Raw genomic sequence first — 20,250 nt, 5'->3', positions numbered from 1 at the left:
AGCTGGGGGAAGGAAGAACAGCTTGGTTTTGCCTATATCCCCCCACCCCTGGGCCAGCAGTGCTTAGTACCAAGCAGGAACTCTGCAACTAGGAGGAGTTCCCCTTGTAGGGAAAGAATAGTGGGTTTGAGTGACTAGATTCCCCAGTCTTTTGGGACACCACGTGAAGTTCCCACTTGAGTTTCACCCAACCTGAGACCAGCAAAGCTGAGACATATAGACAGTTAGGAACAAAGAAAAGTTGGTTACCAACAGCTGCCACATGGCAGGAGCAACTGTGGTTCTCTGCAACCTGCTCTGTAGGTGATGCCAGCTGGTTTGGCCCCCCTGCAGATTTTACTAGCTTTCACTCCACAGTTATTTTTGTTTGCTGACACCAGCCACCTGGGTCCCTCCCATGTTGCCAACTCCTCTCCCAGCCACCCCTACTGGAGCCTGGGAACTGCACTGGCAGCTATCCTAAGAGCTGCATAAGTGCAAGACACTGGCCTAGACCATAGCTGACCTCAACTGCAGTGTGAGCCCTCAGGGCTGGCTCCTCTAGCTGTGCACTTCCATGCCACAGGTCTGATGCGTGTCACTGGCCTCTGCTGCTGTGTGCACACCTGAAGGAAGACTATGCAGTCATGAAGGTTATGCTGACAGTCAGGGCCCTTGTGGCTACTGTAGGCCTGAATCAGGTCCTGTATTCTGTCACTGGCCTCTATCACTATGCTAACCTGCAGCTAGCCCTTCCAGCTCTGTTCCTGCATGCCCCTGGTTGGACCTTTATTACCATCCCTTTCTGCCATGTGCTCATGACATAGCCCAGCAGACGAGAACATACCACTGACACTAGCTACTATTGCTGCTTGTCCTGGCCCCCAGCCAGTGGACCTGGAGGTGTGTTGAGGACCCTCACAGCCCTTGCAGCCTCAGTGGATCCTGTGCAATAGTTGCCAAAGACCATGTGACTGTAGGTACTGTTGACCCAAATAACCCGAGCAAGAGCCACCACATCCTACACACCTGCCCTGCATCAGTTGACACTGAGTCACAGAATACTCCAGCATGCCTCTACCTGCAGGTGAAAGTCTTTCCTTGTGGAAGTTAGTCTATAACATTTGAACCTGTGCAGGATACAGGGATCACAAAGAGTTAGGGAAAGCTGATGCCACCAAGGAGTACAGTAAGCCGCCAGAAACTAGCCACAAAGAAATGGAATTCCAAGAATTGCCTGACAAAGAATTCAAAATAATTGAACAATGCTTAGAGAGCTAGAAGAGAACACAGAAAAACAATTTAAATATATCAGGAAAACAGTAAAAGAACAAAATGAGAAGTATAACAGACAAAACAAAAAAAAATCAAAATTTTGGAACTGAAGAATACAATGACTGAACAAGAATTCAATAGAGAGCTACAACAGCAGACTAGGCTAAACAGAGGAATCTGTGAGCTTGAGACAGATCATTTGAAATTAACCATTCAGAGGAGCAAAAAGAAAAAAAAATGAAAAAAATGATGAAAGCCTATGTGTCTTATGAGACATCATTAAGGCAACTAGTCATGTGTCATCAGAGTCCCAGAAGAAGAGAGGGAGAAAGGGGCAGGAAACACATCTAAAGAAATAATGGCTAAGAACTTTCCTAACCTGAGGAGAGATTTAGACATTCAGTTCATGAAGTTAATAGGTCACCCGAAAATATAAATCCAAGATGATCATCTTCAAGATACACGCAAGAGTTGGGGCACTGACCTCCCCTTCTCTCACTATGCAATAGAAAATCTGTGTTTAACCTAATAGTTGGCTCTCCTTATCTGCAGTTCTGCAGATTGTGTAGTACTGTAGATGTATTTATTGAAAAACATCTGCATATAAGTGGATTTGCACAGTTCAGACCTATTTTGTTCAAGGGTCAACTGTACTATACCCAGCAAAGTTGTCCTTCAGAAATAAAAGTGAGATAAAGACTTTCCCAAACAAGTAAGAGCTGAGTAGTTTATCACACTGTACCTGCCTTACAAGAAATATTGAAAGGACTTCTTCAACCTGAAATGAAAGGATGCTAACTATGAAAATGGAATAGAAATAACACCCTGGCAAAGGCAAATATATAGTCAAAATCAGAATGCTCTCATACTATAACATGTAGTGTTTTAACCACTTAACTCTAGTATAAAGATTGAAGAACAAAATTATTAAAAATAGCTACAGCAGCAATAATTTAATAGATGCACAATATAAAAAGATGTAAAGTGTGACATCAAAAATAAAGTATGTATGAGGGCAAATAAAAAGGATAGAGTTTTTGTATGTGATCAAAGTTAAGTTGTGATGAGGGTAAAATAACTTCTATGGCTCTAAGCTTTTTCAAGTAAGCCTCAGGGTAACCACAAAACAAAAATCTGTAGTAGATACACACAAGATAAAGATAAGGGAATCAAAAAAAAAAAAAAAAAAAAAAAGATAAGGGAATCAGTGTGTACCACTGTGGAAAATCATGAATTCACAAAGGAAGACAGCAAGAAAGGAAGAAAGGAGCTACAAAACAGAAAGCAATGAGCAAGATGGCAGTACTATGTCCTTACCTATAAATAATTACCTGAAATGTAAATAGACTAAATTCACCAATGAAAAAGCATATAGTGACTTAATAGCTAAGAAAATAAGATCCAGCTAACTGCCTACAAGATACTCCTGTCCACTCAAAGACATAGGCCTAGAGTGAACTAATGGAAAAAGATATTTCATGCAAATGGAAACCAAAAGAGTGCAGAATAGCTCTATTTATTTTTATAGATAGCTATATTTTTATAGATAGCAAAATAGACCAAAGTCTGTAACAAGACATGATCATTATATAATAATAAAGGGGTCGGTTCATCAAGAGATTCTAATAGGTGTAAGTATATATACTTCCTATATCAGAACACCTAAATAATCAATTACCAATAGAGCTGAAGGAAGTAATAAACAATACGATAATAGAGTACTTATTAGATACCCTGCTTTCAATAATGGATAAATAATCCAGGTAGAAAATCAATAAAGGAACATTGGACTGGAACCATACTTTAAATGGATCTAACAGACATACACACACACACACACACACACACACACACACTCACACACATACATACATATATACACACACACAGAACATTCCATCCAACAGCAGCAGAATATACATTCTTCATTCTTCTCAGGCACACATAGAACATTCCCCAGGATTGACCATATGTTAGGTCACAAAATAAGTCTCAGTAAATTTTAAAAGATTGAAATTATGCCAAATACCTTTTCCAACCACAATGGTGTGAAACTATAAATCATTAACAAGAGGAAAATTCACAAACGTCTGGAAATTAAACAGCACACTCCTGAACAACCAGTGAGACAGTGGTTAAATCAAAAGGAAAATTAAAAAAATATTGAAACAAGAATTGAAATATACCAAAACTGATGGCATGATGCAAAAGCAGTGCTAAGAGGTAGGTTTATGGCAATAAATACCTACATTAAGAAAAAACAGGAGTTCCCGTCGTGGCGCAGTGGTTAACGAATCCGACTAGGAACCATGAGGTTGCGGGTTTGGTCCCTGCCCTTGCTCAGTGGGTTAACGATCCGGCATTGCTGAGAGCTGTGTTGTAGGTTGCAGACGCGGCTCGGATCGCGTGTTGCTGTGTCTCTGGCATAGGCCGGTGGCTACAACTCCGATTCAACCCCTAGCCTGGGAACCTCCATATATCATGGGAGTGGCCCAAAGAACAAACTAAGCCCAAAGTTAGCAGAAGGAAGGAGATGACAAAGATTAGAGCAGAAATATGTGAAATAGACAATAGAAAAATAATAGAAAAGAAAACATACAAATCTTTTTTTTTGGAAAGATAAAACTGACAAGTCTTAGTCTTATCAAGAAAGAAAAAGGACGCATAAATTATAAATGAAAAAGGAGACATTAAAATTGCTATTACAGAAATACAAAGGATCATGAGACTATTACGAATAACTATATGCCTACAAATTGGACGACCTAGAAGAAGAAATGTATACATTTAACCATTCAAACATATAGCCTATCATGTCTGAATCATAAAGAAATTAAAAGTCTGAACAGTAAGTAAGGAGGTTGAATCAGTAATCAAAAACCTCCCAGCAAAGAAAATCTAAGACCAGATGGCTTCATGGGTGAATTCTACCAAGCATTTTAAAGGATAAATTGGTGCAAGTTTTTATTATAGGCTTTAAATATTGAGGAGGATGAATTGCTACCAAACTCATTTTATAAGACCAATCTTAACCTTGATGCTAAAGGTATCACTAAAGGTAATATTGCCAGACGAGGATAATGAAAGAAACTTATAAGCCAATACTTCTGATGAATATAGGTGCAGAAATTCTCAACAGAATACCAGCAAACAATTCAACAGCACCTTAAAACAATCATACACTGTGATCAAGTGAGATTTATTTATGGATGCATGGATTGTTCAACATATACAAATTAGTAAAAGTGATACATCATATTAATAGCATGAAAGGTAAAGATTTTATGATCATCTCAATAGATGAGAAAAATAATTTGTTAAAATTTAATACCCTTTTGTGATTCAAACTCTCTACAAATTGGATATAGATGGAACATACCTCAGTATAATAAAGGTCACAGCTAGCATCATGCCTAACAGTGGAAGGCTGAAAGCTTTCCCTCTAAGATCAGGAACAAGACAAGGGAGCCCGCTCTTATTCAGTGTAGTGCTGGAAGTCCTACCCAGAGCAGTTAGGCAAGGAAAAGAAGTCATCTGTAGAGGAAAGAAAGAAGAAAAATTGTTTGCTGATGACATGATTTTATATATAGAAAATCCTAAATAGCTCAGCAAAAAACTGTTGTAATAAACAAATTCAGTGAAGTTTCAGGATACAAAATCAATACACAAAAAATTAAGTTGCATTTATACAGACTACTATCTGAAAAATAGTCTCATTTATAATAGCATCAAAAACAATAAAATACCTAGGAATAAATTTAACCGGGGAAATGAAAGGTCTGTACAGTGAAAACTGTAAGACCACTGATGAAAGAAATTGAAGAAGACACAAATAAATGGGAAGATAGCCTACCATCATGGATTGGAATAATTAATATTGTTAAAATGTCCATACTACTCCAAATCATCTGTAGATTCAATATAATACTTACCAAAATCCCAATAGCTTTTTTCACAGAGATAGAAAAGCAACTCTAAAATTCATATAGAGCCACAAAAAGATCCCAGATAGTCAGACACAATAATGAGAAAGAACAAAGTTGGAGGCATCCCACTTCTAGATTTCAGACTTTACTACAAATTATAATAATCAAAACTGTGTGACACTGATGTAAAAACAGACATGTAGACCAGTGGAATAGGATCCAGAGCTCAAAAGTAAACCTACACAGATATGACTGAGTAAGGGAAAGGATAATTTCTTCAATAAATACTGTTGGGAAAAGTGGATATCCACAGGCAAATGAATGAAATTGGACCTTTATCTTACACTAGTCGCAGAAATTATCTTGAAAGGGATTAATAACTTTAACATAAAATTTGAAACAGTAAAAGTCTTAGAAGAAAACTTAAGTGGTAATTCTTGACATCAGCATTGGCAATGATTTTTTTTTTTTGCATATGATGTCAAAAGCGCAAGCAACAAGAGCAGAAAACTAGTAGGGCTTTATCAAACTGTAAAGCTCTGCACAGCAAAAGAAACAGGAAAATGAAAAGGCAGATTGTGGTAAGGAAGAAAATATTTGCAAACCATATATCTGATAAAGGGTCACTATCCAAGATACAGGGAACTCATACAGTAATCCAGTTTAAAAAATGGGCAGAGGACTTCAACATTTTTCCAAAGGAAAGATAACACTGGCCAACAGCCAGGTGAAGAGGCTCTCAGCATTACTAATTATCATGGGAATGCAAATCAAAACCGTGAGATATCTCACCTCTATTAAGATGGCTGTTTTAAGGACAATAGAGAACAGATGTTGGCAGTGAAGTGGAGGAAAGCGAACCCTGGTTCATCGTTTGGTGGGGAAGTAAATTGGTGCAGCCACTGTGGAAAATACTATGGAGATCCCTCAACACATTAAAAATAGCACTTCCATATGATCCAGCAATCCCACTTCTGGGTATATATCTAACGAAGAAGAATTCACTATCTTGAAGAGCTCTCCCCCCTGTTCATTGCACACTTTTCCATAGTCAAGATACGGAAACAACCTCAGCATCCGTCAGTAGATGAGTGGTCAGAGAAAACAGTATCATATCTACCATGGAACGTTACTCAGCCCTAGAGAAAAGGAAGGCAGCCTGGTCGTTCGCAGCAATGCAAATGGACCTTGAGGCCATTAGACTCTGTGAAATAAGTTAGAGGAAAGACAAGAACTGTATGATTTCACCCACACGAATTTAAAAACATTGAACTCAGAGATGAACAGAGCGACATCGTGGTTGTCAGGAGTGGCGGGAAATGGAGAGCTCTTGGTGCAAGGGTACTGGTTTAGGGTTATTAGATGAGTAAATTCCAGGGATCTAGTGTACAGCATGGTGAATGTATATGTGTGTGTGTGTGTATGACAAGTACTATAGTGTATATTTGAATGTTGCTGTGAGAGTAGAGCTTATGTTCCCACCAAACAACAATAACGAAAACACATTAGTAATTATGTGAAGTAAAGGATGTATTAATTAACCTTATGGTAAATTTTCATAGTACATATGTTTATCAAATCATCTTGTTAGACACCTTGACCTTATGTAGTGTTGTATGTCAGTTATATTTCAGTAAAGCTGGTAAAACCGTAATTTTAACTGTAGTTAATCTAATCCATGCTTTTCTTTTTCACATAATGATATAAGTAGGAAATGGCATTTTAAACTTTTGGGTAAACAGATAAGACTGTTCTTTCAGATACTCCCAGAGAGAAGGTGAGAGGGGAGTAGAAGACAAAGAGGGGAGGAGGGAAATGATTTTATATTTTTCAGAACCTACCTCTGATCAGAGACAGAAAGTGTTGTTGATGTAAGACTAGCCCTTCAGCCGTCCAATTTCATAGTCACAAATGTTTCATTTGTGTATTTTATTTTTCAGTCCTGCAGTCTTCAGACATATACAGTATGTTTTTCTACTGAAAATACCCCGTTTTAAAATGCATTAGCATGATTTGGTATTACATTTAGTACTAATGGATTTTACAGGAAAAAAAAAAAAAAACCCACTTCCCTTTTTGTTAGCTTTAGATCAGCAATTCACATCTGTAACCACTCCTCTGTTGAAGCTCTCTTTCCATCACACATGACTGACAGAAACCTCAACCCTGTCTGAATCTACCAGTTATCTCCTGCACCTTGGCCATTTCATGATAATGGGGAGCTACCAGACGGTTGCCATTAGACACTAGGTTTGGACACACACCAAATCGAGTTCTCACCAGTGCCTGGATCAGTGGTCGCACTCTGCCTCCTGAAGCCTCCAACAGCTTCCCTCTTAGCAGAGAGCTTTGCTGCGGCTACACACAAACTAATTAGTAATTTTAGCGCAAAACTCTTCTTTTGCCCCCCAGACTCTTCACATCTCCTTGGATTCATATCACCTCTCCCCTTTTCTCTTTCCTGTAACAGTGAAAAATATTTGTCCAGCTTCTGTCCAAGGCTCATCTCACTGTCTTGACCAGGACTCTCTTTCTGCCTCTCAGGCATGTTTGTCTCTCTTTTTCTGGTTCTCCTCGGGCTCACTCTTAACTTAAACACCTCCAAGTCTGCACCAGTATAAAATAAACAAAAACGGACAGACCTCTGTGGCTCCTCTCCTCCCACCTTGACTCTTCTCTCCGTGCACAGCCTTTCTTGGTACGCTGCCTCTCTGCTCACCCTCTAACCTCTTAATCTGCCTCCGAGGTCCATCCTTCCCTTGGAGCTCGGTGTCCCTGTGCGGCTTTATGCTTTACATCTAGTTGCCATGTTTTAGTCGTCCCTTAACGTTTTGTCTCATTTGTTTGAGAATTTTTTTGATACACTTTTTTCCCTTGACTTTCATAACAACACACACTCTAACCGTATCCTTCACCCATTGCTAGTCATGCCTTCTGCCTTGGTTTAGAGGCGCCCTATGATATACCGTGGGTACCTTTTTCACCCAGCAGTCTGGCCCCTGCCTCTCCAGCTTCCTCCCTTAATGTTCTCTTTCTCTCACTGTACATTCTAGATATATTACTTTTTTTTCCTTTCAGTTTCCAAAATGTATTCTGCTTGCTTTAACCTCTGAGACTTAATGCTGTCTTCTCCATTCTGGAGTGTTCTCCTCTGCCCATTTTTAGCCCGCATCATCCTTTGCTTATCTAACTCAACTCTTAGTATGCATCTCCTTTCATTCCTAAGTGGTTTAGTGACTTTCTAAACTAGATTAAATGTTCCTTATGCTGTCTGTCCTGTACTCTCCTGTCCTTTTATTATTATTTTTTGTCTTTTTGCCTTTTCCAGGGCCGCTCCCGTAGCCCATGGAAGTTCCCAGGCTAGGGGTCCAATTGGGGCTGTAGCCGCTGGCTTACACCACAGCCACAGCAACACCAGACACAGCCGCGTCTGCGACCTACACCACAGCTCACAGCAACGCCAGATCTCTAACCCACTGAACGAGGCCAGGGATCAAACCCGAAACCTCATGGCCCCTAGTCGGATTCGTTAACCACTGAGCCATGACGGGAACTCCTCTCTTGTCCTCTTAGTATAACACACATTACACTTTATTGTGCTCTAGGTTTAGATGCCCTCCTTTTCTCTGCACTGTAGAGACCAGTTGTGTCTAGTTCACCATTGTATCTCCGTAGGTGGAAGGTTTTCTTTAATGATTCTGGTTCATTTATATTTGAGAGACATCACTGTTCTTTCTTTAGGGACATTTTTTGAAATTATGGAGCCAGTGAATTTTCAAGTTGAGTGCAAGCTTTCCTGTAGGATACCTTATTTGCACAAAAACTAGATAGCTCTTTGACGTTTCTCTCCATGTATACTGTAGCATTTGGAGGGCAGGGACTTGTCTTATTTCTTTAGCACTGCATAGATTTTTGAATGAAATAAATTGAACCTAAATAGGACAGATACGTGAATTGATTACAGAAATAATTTAAAATAGCTGCTCCTTAGATCTTAACTAAGCAAGTCTCAGTCTCTGCCTTGTAATCAAGACATAATGCTAATTACTTGGGCTTTAATCTCCTCATTCATAAAATTCTTATTCTACAACCTAGGTGAATAAGCCCTGAAAGCTATAATCAAGCAAAATGCTAATATAATCTACTTTTTTGAAGGCATACAGTTTCTGAACTGATTTTACAAATGTATAATTTTAAGGATATTCATCCACAGACTTGAGTAAACATTATTCATTTATGCAAATTAAAAACTTTTCCTGCCTTTAAAACAATGTAGTTGAATCATAGTAGTATTTTAAGTTATTTTAATTTTTGTTTTTAGTTGTAGTCCAGAAAATGTGATTGCAAAGGAAAATAAAATATTTCTGAATTTATCTCATTTTGCGTTAAAAAAAAGCTTCAATCAAGAATTTGGAATAATTGTGATGGTGATGCACAAATCATACATTAAATAGTCTCCTTCCAAATTTACTGATTTAATAAACATTTGTGTATTTTTCTTACTACACTGTATCATTCTCATTAAAATAAGAGATTATATTTTTGTAAAAAGTAGGTTTGTAGTCTTCCTTTTGTGGTTATTTGGTTTCTAGATTGCTGGTGACACAGGTACTTTTTAAATGAAGATGTCGTGTCTCCTTTGAGCTACAAGGAGGAGCACAGTGTGTCCCCAGCATCCCGGGCAGCCGTGATTCCTGCCAGCAGTCCCATCCTTTACACCCATAAAATCAGCATAACACCGACCCAGCTTCGGCAGACCAGCTCTCCTATCTGGAAAGTAATCCTCAGGGAACAGAAAATTCAGTCTTTGTGCATAGATTTGGAAATTGGATTATTCATTATTTTTTTCAGAGCCCTTTTGTTTGTTCCTTTGCAGTACTTGTGAAAAGTTGCTGCAAGCCTGGGTCAGACATGGTGCAAACCCAACATAACACAGACAGTAACTAAGTTAACCCATTTCGAAGTATGGATGCACATGATTATAATGAATTTTTGAGTGCCGCAGTGTAAGACTCGTGTAATGAAAAGAAGCAGGATGCTTTCCACTGTGTGATTTAACCGATAGGTGCTCTTTTCATGTATTCACTTACTCATCCTCTGTGACAGGACAAACCATACAGGAGAAAATCCATTAGTAAGGGACGAAGAAAAGTGAGGTAGTAACACATAACTAGGTAAATGCCCCAAACAAGGGGGTGGACTGTTAGGGCAGCACAGGAAAAATGTCCTGGTTTTAACACGTAAGTGTACGAAATCCATCACCGTTCTTCAAATGGTAACTATAAAATTGAGGTGGTTTTTAAAAGGGATATTTAAAATACTCACACTGAATCTTTCTAACTCCATTATTTATAAGGGACTATTCTGTGTTTCTGCATGATGACTTGTTTATAGGGGTGTTAGTTATTGTATTAATTTATCAAGGTAATAACTTGCTTAATACTCCATGAGATTATGAGATTCAGATGTTAATAACTACCATTTTGGTAGAACTGCTACATAAACACACACACATATGTACACACAGGTACACACATATCTGTTTTCCAACATAATCTTCTACAGGACATTAATGTCTCAGTATTTTAAGGTGATATATAATGCATGTCACATTCATTTTAGAAATGTGTACATTTTGTTTTACATGAAGGCATAATCATTTAATATTAGCTCCATAAATTTTTAATGAATTATTCTTATATAAGATGATTTGAATGATACTAATTTATGTAGAAATTTTTATTCCTTAGTAAGTAAAGAGATTAATTGTAGAAAGCATATTTTTTTTAAGTTAAAATATTTGGGAAAAATCTTCTGAGCTTAATAAGTAATACAGCAAGAGGAACTGCCTCATGCTAAAAATGTTGCCAAGTAATTATTGAGTTTGGGACTTAAAAAGTTGAAATTATAAATCCTTGGACTGTGGTTTTTTTTTTTTTTTTTTTTTTTAAAGCAATACGGAGTAGTGGAAATAATGGAATTGTGCTGACTATTTTCACTGACCGTGTATGTAAAGTGATATCTTTGATTCAACAAGGCCTTTTACCTTTTGTGGAATTCAAATCCTGTCATATAGGTGGTGCTCGTTACTAATATTGGAATTTAAAAGGCTTTTTCGGAAGTAATATTATCCATCATACACTGTCCTTTTAAAGCACATTCAGAAGCAATATTCAGAAATATATTTTTGACAGAATTAAAAAGTAAGTATGCAACCAAAATATTTATTAGTGCTGATTAAAAGGACTTCTTTTTCTTATGTTAAGTAGAAGAGAAATATTGTGAAGAAATAACAAAAATTAAAAACCGGTGGCCTTATTTATAAAACAAAATTTGTAAAACAAAAATATTTATAAAACAAAATTTTTATTTGTGAATAACCGGATATAATATATAAGAAAAATTTGTCTTAAATGCCCTGGAAATAGCAAAATTGTATTTTAAATGAACTTGATGCTTTATGCCTATCACTTACTATTATTTTAAAAACTGATTTATAGATTTGCCAATGTGGGATTTCAGAAGTGAACTTTGGTATAAAACAGACATTATTAGAGTGTTTATAAATTTTTGTTGAGCATTTAATTTATTTTATGTTTTAATATCTAAAATCAAAATATAGTTGATATACAATAAATGTAAGTTACAGTTGTACAACAAAATTCACAATTTTTAAAAGTTATATTCCATGTATAGTTACTACAAAATACTGGCTGTATTTCCTGTGTTGTACAATATATTCGTGGCTTATCTATTTTATACGTAATTGTTTGTACTTGATTCCCTACCGCTGTCTTCTCTCCCCCCTCTTCCTTCTCTCCACTGGTACCCACTACTTTGTTCTCTTTATCCGTGAGTCTGTTGCTTTTTTTCTTATAGTCACTAGTTTGTTTTATTTTTTAGATTATACATATAAATCATGTCATACAGTATTTGCCTTTCTTTGTCTGAATTATTTCACTTAGCATAATGTCCTCCAAGTCCACCCATGTTTTTGCAAATGGCAAAATTTCATTCTTTTTTGTGGCCGAGCAGTATTCCAGTGTGTGTGTGTGTGTGTGTGTGTGTACGTACACATGCACCATATCTTCTTTATCCATTGTCTGTTGATGGACACTTAGGTAACTTCCATATCTTGGCGGTTGTAAATAATATTGCTATGAACGTTGTGTGGTGTGTATTTCTTTGAATTAGTGTTTTTGGATATATATAATCAAGAGTGGAATTGCCGGGTCCTATGGTCATTCTGTTTTTTCGTTTTTTGAGAAACCTCCATACTGTTTTTCCTAGTAGTTGTACCAGTTTACATTCCTGCCACCAGTATACGAGGGTTCCTTTTTCTCCACATCCTTACCAACGTTGGTTCTGTTCTTTTTGATGATAGCCATTCTGACAGGTGTGCGGTGATATATCTCATTGTTGTTTTAATTTGCATTTGTCTGATGATTAACACTGTTAATCATCTTTTCATGTACCTGTTGGCCATCTGCATGTCCTCCTTGAACATGGCTATTTAGCATTTAAATGGAAATTTAAGGTGAAGTGCTTTGGTCTAGTTTCTGAGGGTCGTAATGTATTTGATTACATATTCAGCAAATTTTTATTTTTCTTTTCAAATCAAAACCAGTATATTAAGTGGAGTTAAATCTGAAAATTTATATTTCAGCGTCTTAAAACTAAGGTATATAAATAAAAGTGTGTTGCGAAGAGAAATGAGGATTTTTAACAATCCGATTAAGTTACTCATTTTATTATTCCTGTTCCAAAGGTCCTTAGAACCCTTAAAAGATCAAAATCTCAACTTCGAACCTCACCAATTGTAAATATTTAAAGAAAAAATAAAAATTTACTTTGGAAAGTACCTCTGACCATTTTAAGAGTAATTTAACATGCTGCTGTAAATGTGTCCTTTTCTCTGTTTAATGTCCTGTATCAATTATTTACAGATCCGGTGGTATTGTGGAAGTTCCCAGAGGACTTTGCAGACCAGGTTGGAACCACATCATTTCTAAAAAATGTTTAAAATTGGAGTATTATGATTATTACTACTGTTACTACTGCATATGAATTCCTATTAAGTGTTTTCTTTTGATCAGCCCTGAGAATAAAAAGTCCTGTGTGCAGAATACCTGGAAAATCTCTTAACGTTAGATGATGATGAAGAAGCTCTTATCTTGAAACTAATAGCAGCTGAATGTTTATAGTTCCAACATGTTTTCAGAAAAATTTGATGATGCCATACTTTGTTGAATACGCTTCTGTTAGCTCTGTAAGAAAGTAAATAATAAATAATAACTGCTGTAAATAAGAGATCAGTTCTATCTTTGTTACAGTAATATTGCAATCATTAACATATAGAAGTTGAATTGACAATATTTTCTTATTTTTAAATCTTATCTATAGCTTTATTTTCTTAAAAGCAAATGAGAAACTTTGGAATGAATTTACTTTGTTTATATTTTATTTATTTATTTATTTATTTACTTATATATTTATTTGTCTTTTTAGGGCTGCACCCGCGCGGCATATGGAGGTTCCCAGGCTAGGGGTCTAATCGGAGCTATAGCCTCTGGCCTACACCACAGTCCGCAGCAATGCCAGATCCGAGCCGCATCTTTGACCTACACCACAGCTCACGGCAACGCCAGATCCTTGACCCACCGAGCAAGGCCAGGGATTGAACCCACAACCTCATGGTTCCTAGTCAGATTCGTTTCCTCTGTGCCACGATGGGAACTCCTACTTTGTTTCTATTTTAAATTATAGTCATCTCTAGTTACTTAAGTAATTAATGTGGCCAAAATTATGAATTATTTTGACAAGATATATGTAAATAGAAAATATTTATAGTTTATATTATGGATTTATCATTTTGAAGTGAATTATATGGTTAACCATATAAATTTAAATTTTTGTATGAATAAGTACTTTTTCTGGAAATCTGGGTCTTTTTTTTGTCTGTAAAGGAATGGGGTAAAACAATCTTGTCATTGGTAAAATTATTATAATGCTACAAGCTTAACCATAAGTTAAGTTCACAGCTATGATCCTCATAATTTACAAAATGAAAGTGGATAAAAGTATTCATTCAAAGCAGTTCATTCAGAAATGTACAGATGCGTGATTTTGATGTGGAAGAATAATTTTCTACACGTGAAAATCCTTATATAATATTAGGAAATATCATGGAAAAAGTGAGTTAAATGATCATGTTAAATATTAGTTAGATTTAGTGCAGTCTTTGTTTTTTCACATAAAAAGAGAGCATGTACTCTTAATTTTGTTTTAGCCCTTTGGAGAAAGAATAGATTTATAAACCTCTTAAGTATATAAACTAAGTCCCTGCAGTGAAGACATGATTTGCCCATATGAGGCTTATTTAACTGAGTTTGTTCCCCAGGAATGCGAAGTTACGTTAGAGTCTTGCTGACTCATTTTACCCTTTGGAAATACTGTTCCTCTCTTGGTCTTACCAGTTCTCTCTGGTCTCACCTTCTGCCCAGATTCTTTTTTCTTTCTCTCTCTCTCTCTCTCTCTTTTTTTTTTTTTTTTTGGTAATTTCTGCCTCTTAAACGGCCCTTGTTACTTCCTAGGGCACCTGAAGGCTCCTAACTCTGGGTTCATGTGAGGGTGGAAGTGTGCTTGTTGAGTTCAGCTACAGAAAATTTTTCAGTGAGGCTGACTCCTCTGTTCCTCTTGTGACTGACAAACTGGTGATAGGAATGTTTTCGTCGTTGCTTTGTTTCCCACATTTGTGAGGTCAGTGGAACATGAATGAGCCCTCACATCCTTAGTAAAACCCAAAAAAGCATTTAACCATGTCATGGTAATGAGTGTTCATAGCCCCCAGGAGTCCAGGTCATAGCAGTTCTTATAGACTTTTTGAAATTAGAACTGAAAGGAGCTTTAGATACCATTTTGTCTAACTGTTTCACTTTGTATCTAAAGAAACCAAACTTCATATGGGCATCTAGCCAAGGGTCTTGAAAAATGGTTTTGCCATATGCTTCTTGGTGAATATTCTGAATACTGCAGATAATACAATTACTCTCCGTATATTTCTCATCCTCCTCTTTTACTGCTTTCCAGTCCTAATTGTTTACTTCTTCCCAGACAACCTTTTCACTGGATCTGAGACTGCTTCAGTAATAATAACTCTTAAAAAGCTCCTTATTTAGCTCTTGCCATGTACTAAGCACTATGCTAGGGGCTCATGTGCATAATTGATTTTATCTTCAAGTCCTCACAGTCCTGCTGGGAGACAGTATCCCTGAAACTGAGGCTTAAGAAACATGCCTGACACCAGCATTGCTTAGAAGAGGCAAGTTTGTCTTCACTCAAAAGCATGTACCATTAGCAAGTAAGCTCTGTTATTCTGTCCGCTGGGAATGCTGACCCAAACCCCACTCACTTGTTTTAGCTCTTTAAAAATAGTTTACTATAAATTTTCCCCCCAGTATCTTTATAATTTAAAGGCAGTGTGTTGTTTACCCAGAGAAATAGTATCAATCCTTTTACTCCTTTGCTTCTACCATATGGAACTGTTAGTTCATCATAGGCATTTTTTTTCTTCTTTTTTTTCTTCTTTTTAAGGCCACACCTGCTACGGCATATGGAAGTTCCCAGGCTAGGGGTCCAATCAGAGCTGCAGCTGCAGACTTACGCCACAGCAATGCAGAATCAGAGCCACGTCTGTGACCCACACCACAGCTCACAGCAACACCAGATCCTTAACCCACTGAGCCATGTCAAGGATCAAACCCGAATCCTCATGGATACTAGTTGGGTTCATAACATGCTGGACCACAAGGAGAACTCATCTGAGTTTGTTTCTGTTTTGTAGATACGTTCCTTTGTGCCATATTCTAGATTCTGCATATAAGTGATATCATATGGTATTTGTCTTTCTCTTTCTGACTGACTTCATTTAATATGAGAATCTCTAGTTCCATTCATGTTGCTGCAGCTGGCATTATTTTGTTCTTTTTTATGGCTGAGTAGTATTCCATTGTATATATGTGCCACATCTTAACCCATTCATCTGTTGATGGACATTTAGGTGGTTTCCACATCTTGGCTTTTGTGAATAGTGCTGCAGTGAACAAAGGGGTGGCATGTATCTTTTTGAATTACAGTTTTGTCTGGATATGGCATTGGTTTAGGACATGTTTTTTTTCTTTCCTTTTTTTTTTTTTTTTTTGTCTTTCTGCCATTTCTTGGGCCGCTTCTGCGGCATATGGAGGTTCCCAGGCTAGGGGTTGAATCAGAGCTGTAGCTACCAGCCTACACCACAGCCACAGCAATGCGGGATCCGAGCCACGTCTGCAATCTACACCACAGCTCATGGCAACGCCAGATCCTTAACCCACTGAGCGAGGCCAGGGATCCAACCCACAACCTCATGGTTCCTAGTCGGATTTGTTAACCACTGAGCCACAACGGGAACTCCTAGGCCATGCTTCTTTGCATGTATTTTCCTTCTTTTGGCAATAGAAGAAGCAGTGGGACTACTCAAATCACATTTTAAGAATTCTGATTTTTTTCTTTGTTTATTTGCTTTTTTGTACAGCAGAGAATTTTGTCTAGGTGTGTAGATGACAGTGTAAGTGTAAACGGAGCTACGTCTCGGCAGCAATTGAAGGCCTTGCTATAAAGAGTTGGTCCTTCAAATGAACTTAAGTGGAGTGTGATCTAACAAGATAGGTATATTAGGAATATTAATTCAGAAAAGATGTCAGTATGGGTTGGTCGTGGGAGAAACTGGAGGCAAGGATATTAGTTGGCTTTATAGTAATCTGGCTGAGGAGAGAGAAAGATCTGAAAGGGTTGGTTGCATTAGGGATGAATAAGAGGATGCGTGTGTTGATCTGAAATAAATAGACTGCCAGATATCTCTCCAGCGTAGCTGGGTTTATTCAGGATCAGCAGAGAATTGTGGTTTGGGGTCTGTAGCCATGAGGGAGCCAGTGCCAGTCCCACGTGGCAGAGGAGGAGGGCACTTTCATAGTGGAGGCAGGGAGGTTGGGAGGGCTGTGGACACAAGAGCTGTGGCTTGTAACTGGCCGAGTCCTTTTGGGGACAGAAGTCTTCTTCCTGTTGGGCTCTGCTCTTCTGAGAGCCTGAGAGCGCCCCCTTCTGGTCACCTGAGTCTGTGTACTTGGGCTTTCTATTCGTTATTTTTACCAGTGTAAAGAGGGAAAGGGAGACTGCGTGCAGAGGTGTTTTGGGGAACATGGGGTGAAGAGTGATGAAGAAAGGATGAGTTTCTTTTTGGCAGTTAAAGAAATCTTGAATGACCTTCCACGCTGGTGAGAGAGGGGACTTTGGGGATCTAAGAAGACGGGAGAGTGTTTGCAACCTTAGGAAATGCATAGATGTGAATGAATATGAGGATTTTCAGGCAGATTTAGTTGATGTCAGATTTATGGTTTGCAAATACATTGGGGGCTGTGGCTGAGAAGATTAACGCAGGACCCGTCTTCCCGTGCATGCCAGTGATAATTGCAATACCCATATCACGTTTGTGAGAGGGTCACCCCTCCTGTATAAAATGAGTAATTTTGTTTCTTTTTTGCTGTCAAGCCAAGCTATCCATTGCTCTTCTATTCCTGTTGTTCACATTTATGCCTAACAGCTTGAGGCTGTTTTGCACAGTGCTTGACTTTTTCTTCCTACTTTCTGCTTGTCATTTTCATGGTTCACTTTTCTGTAGCTTTGCTGCTTGCATATACTTTTGGCCTCTTAAGACTTTATTCCTTGAGTGAGAAGAGTCAGTCTTTGTGAGCGAAATATATTTTTAAAGAGTGGTTGGGAGTAAAATCTTATAAATGCTGGAATCAGATTTATATTTGAGTCATAGCTCTGTATTTACAGATTTTGTGAAGTGTGGCTTTCAGCAAGGGACTTGTTTTCCCTCCCCTTTGGTTCCGCCTGCAGCATGCGGAAGTTCCTGGGCTAGGGATGGAAGCCAGCAGTGACCTGAGCTCTAGCAGTGACAGCTTCAGATCCTTAACCCACTAAGACTCAACGAGAGTCTTAATCTCTCTTAATTCTTCATTTGCAAATTAGGGCAGATTTTACTACTCTGACAACGTCAAGATGAGAATGAAATGATCTCAAGTCTATAAAGTATAGCACTTGCCACATAGAAAGCACACGCCAAAAGTGTGAGCTGGTAGTTTTGTTGTTGTAAGACCATGGATGTTTGTTAATTTATGAGGGCTAGATAAAACCGCTTTATGTAAAATATTGTTTTTATGGTTTTTATAGTTCAGCTGGTAGTTTTATTATTACATGACCCTGAATGTGTATTAATTTATGATGAGGACTAGATAAAACTACTTTATGTAAAATATTGTTTACAAGTTTGAAAACTTCACTGCCATGTAGATCTTGAGGAAGATTTGTAATTTTGCAGTGTTGAGGAGGAAGAAATTTTCCTCCACCCGCCTGAGTTCTTCTTGCTGGTCGAAGAATTAAATTGACATGAAACAGATTAACAGGTGAAAATCAAACAGAAGTTTATTAACATGTGTATATGAAAGAGATCCCACAAACCTAGCAACTTTCCAGCCTGGCTGAAGCCTTCACCTTACATCCATCTTCTGCAGAAGACAGAGGAGGGTGTTGGGGGGTAGTGGTTTGGGACCTCAGGGGAAGAAGAGCAATTCATGGAGATGGAAAAGCAAATGTCTAGCAAATGCGTGTTTGTTGGGCCTGCAGAGACGAGGGGGCAAAGAGTGGGGTCTAGTTTCGCCCACCACACCTGGCCCATATTCTTGGCGGGTATTTCTGGTGACAGCTCTATTCTGGGAACAGGCCCTCTCCCTAAATTCTTTTAGGCAGTTACGGAGGAGGGAACAAGAAAGAAACTTCCTGAGTCATGCTTTCTTAAAAGTATTCAACCTAAATAAATCCTCCTGCCAAAGAGACACATTTTTAGGTGGCAAATACTGCTCCCTACAATAGCATGAGAGATATTTTCAGGGTGGCCCCATCGGAAGTCTTAAGACTGTGGACCTACAATCTTTTAGTCATGGCCAACACATAGAAATCATTCAGTCCATTTGCTTAGTCTTTAAATAGGAAAAATAGGATTTTGAAGAGCTGGCCCCAGGTCTTATTTACCTTTAACCCTTTAGTCTTGCAGTGTTTTCCTTTTATTGCACAAATGGCAGGCCTTTCGTTGCTTCTGGGCCTTTTTTATGTCTCAGATACCCTCTTCCATTTCTCTGATGTGCTTCCTTTATGACAGCTTAGGTCTTTTATCAACTGTGATATATTGAAGCATTACTCTTTCTGTGTTTCATGGTCATTTTTGTATTGGGCCTGTTTTATGTCTTGTAAATCTGTCCGTTAGTCTTTATTTCTAAGGTCCTTTTCTTAATTCATGTACTCCTAACTCTTTACCTGTGTGTGTGTGTGTGTGTGTGTGTGTGTGTGTGTGTGTGCGCGCTTTTAAGGGCTTCACCCATGCATATGGAGGTTCCCAGGCTAGGGGTTGAATCGGAGCTACAGCTGCTGCCTACACCACAGCCACAGAAACACAGGATCCAAGCCGAATCTTCGACCTACACCACAGCTCACAGCAATGCCAGATCCTTAACCCACTGAGCAAGGCCAGGGATCAAACCTACAACCTCATGGTTCTTAGTTGGATTTGTTTCCCACTGCACACAACGGGAACTCCAACTCGTCACCTCTTTTTAAAAAAATCCCTATTTAATGTATTCTCCAAAGAATGAGCTGTAAGACAATCAAATGATCTCTCTGAAAAATAAATATTGCTGTTAACATCACTACTGTCATTGGTCCCTGGCAGTGTGCTGGGCACTTTTCTAAGCACTTCACCGTATTAGCCCAGTTAATCCTTATGATGGTCATATGGGCCTAAGAGACTACTCTAATTCCCATTTTACAGATGAAGAAGCAGAGCTGCAGAGCACTTAACTGATGTGGCAGAAGTCACACAACTAGTTAAGTATAGGAGCCATTATTCCACGCCAGACAGTGTGACGCCAGAGCCTATAGTACTAAAGCCTTTGTAAACTACACACTCCCCGGTGACACC

General features: G+C 38.2%; 1 protein-coding gene across 23 annotated transcripts in view; it reads left to right on the top strand.

Moving 5' to 3' along the window:
* The window catches only part of DENND1B (DENN domain containing 1B), a 326,057-nt gene that overhangs the window by 137,271 nt on the left and 168,536 nt on the right, over positions 1-20,250 (top strand). For all 23 annotated transcript variants that reach the window (XM_084979381.1, XM_084979374.1, XM_084979370.1 and 20 more), the window contains one exon: positions 13,127-13,170. In XM_084979381.1, coding sequence (XP_084835507.1) covers positions 13,127-13,170 — 44 coding nt within the window. Of the gene's footprint in view, positions 1-13,126; positions 13,171-20,250 lie in introns of those variants that run through there.

Source organism: Sus scrofa, chromosome 10, assembly GCF_054392235.1.
Source record: "Sus scrofa isolate SSC_HxYL_T2T_F1_AM1 chromosome 10, Sscrofa_HxYL_maternal_Yorkshire_Landrace_v2.0, whole genome shotgun sequence".
Classification (NCBI taxonomy): Eukaryota; Metazoa; Chordata; class Mammalia; order Artiodactyla; family Suidae; genus Sus; species Sus scrofa.
Note: the sequence above shows the minus strand (reverse complement) of the source record. Positions and strands in the feature narration are given on the sequence as shown.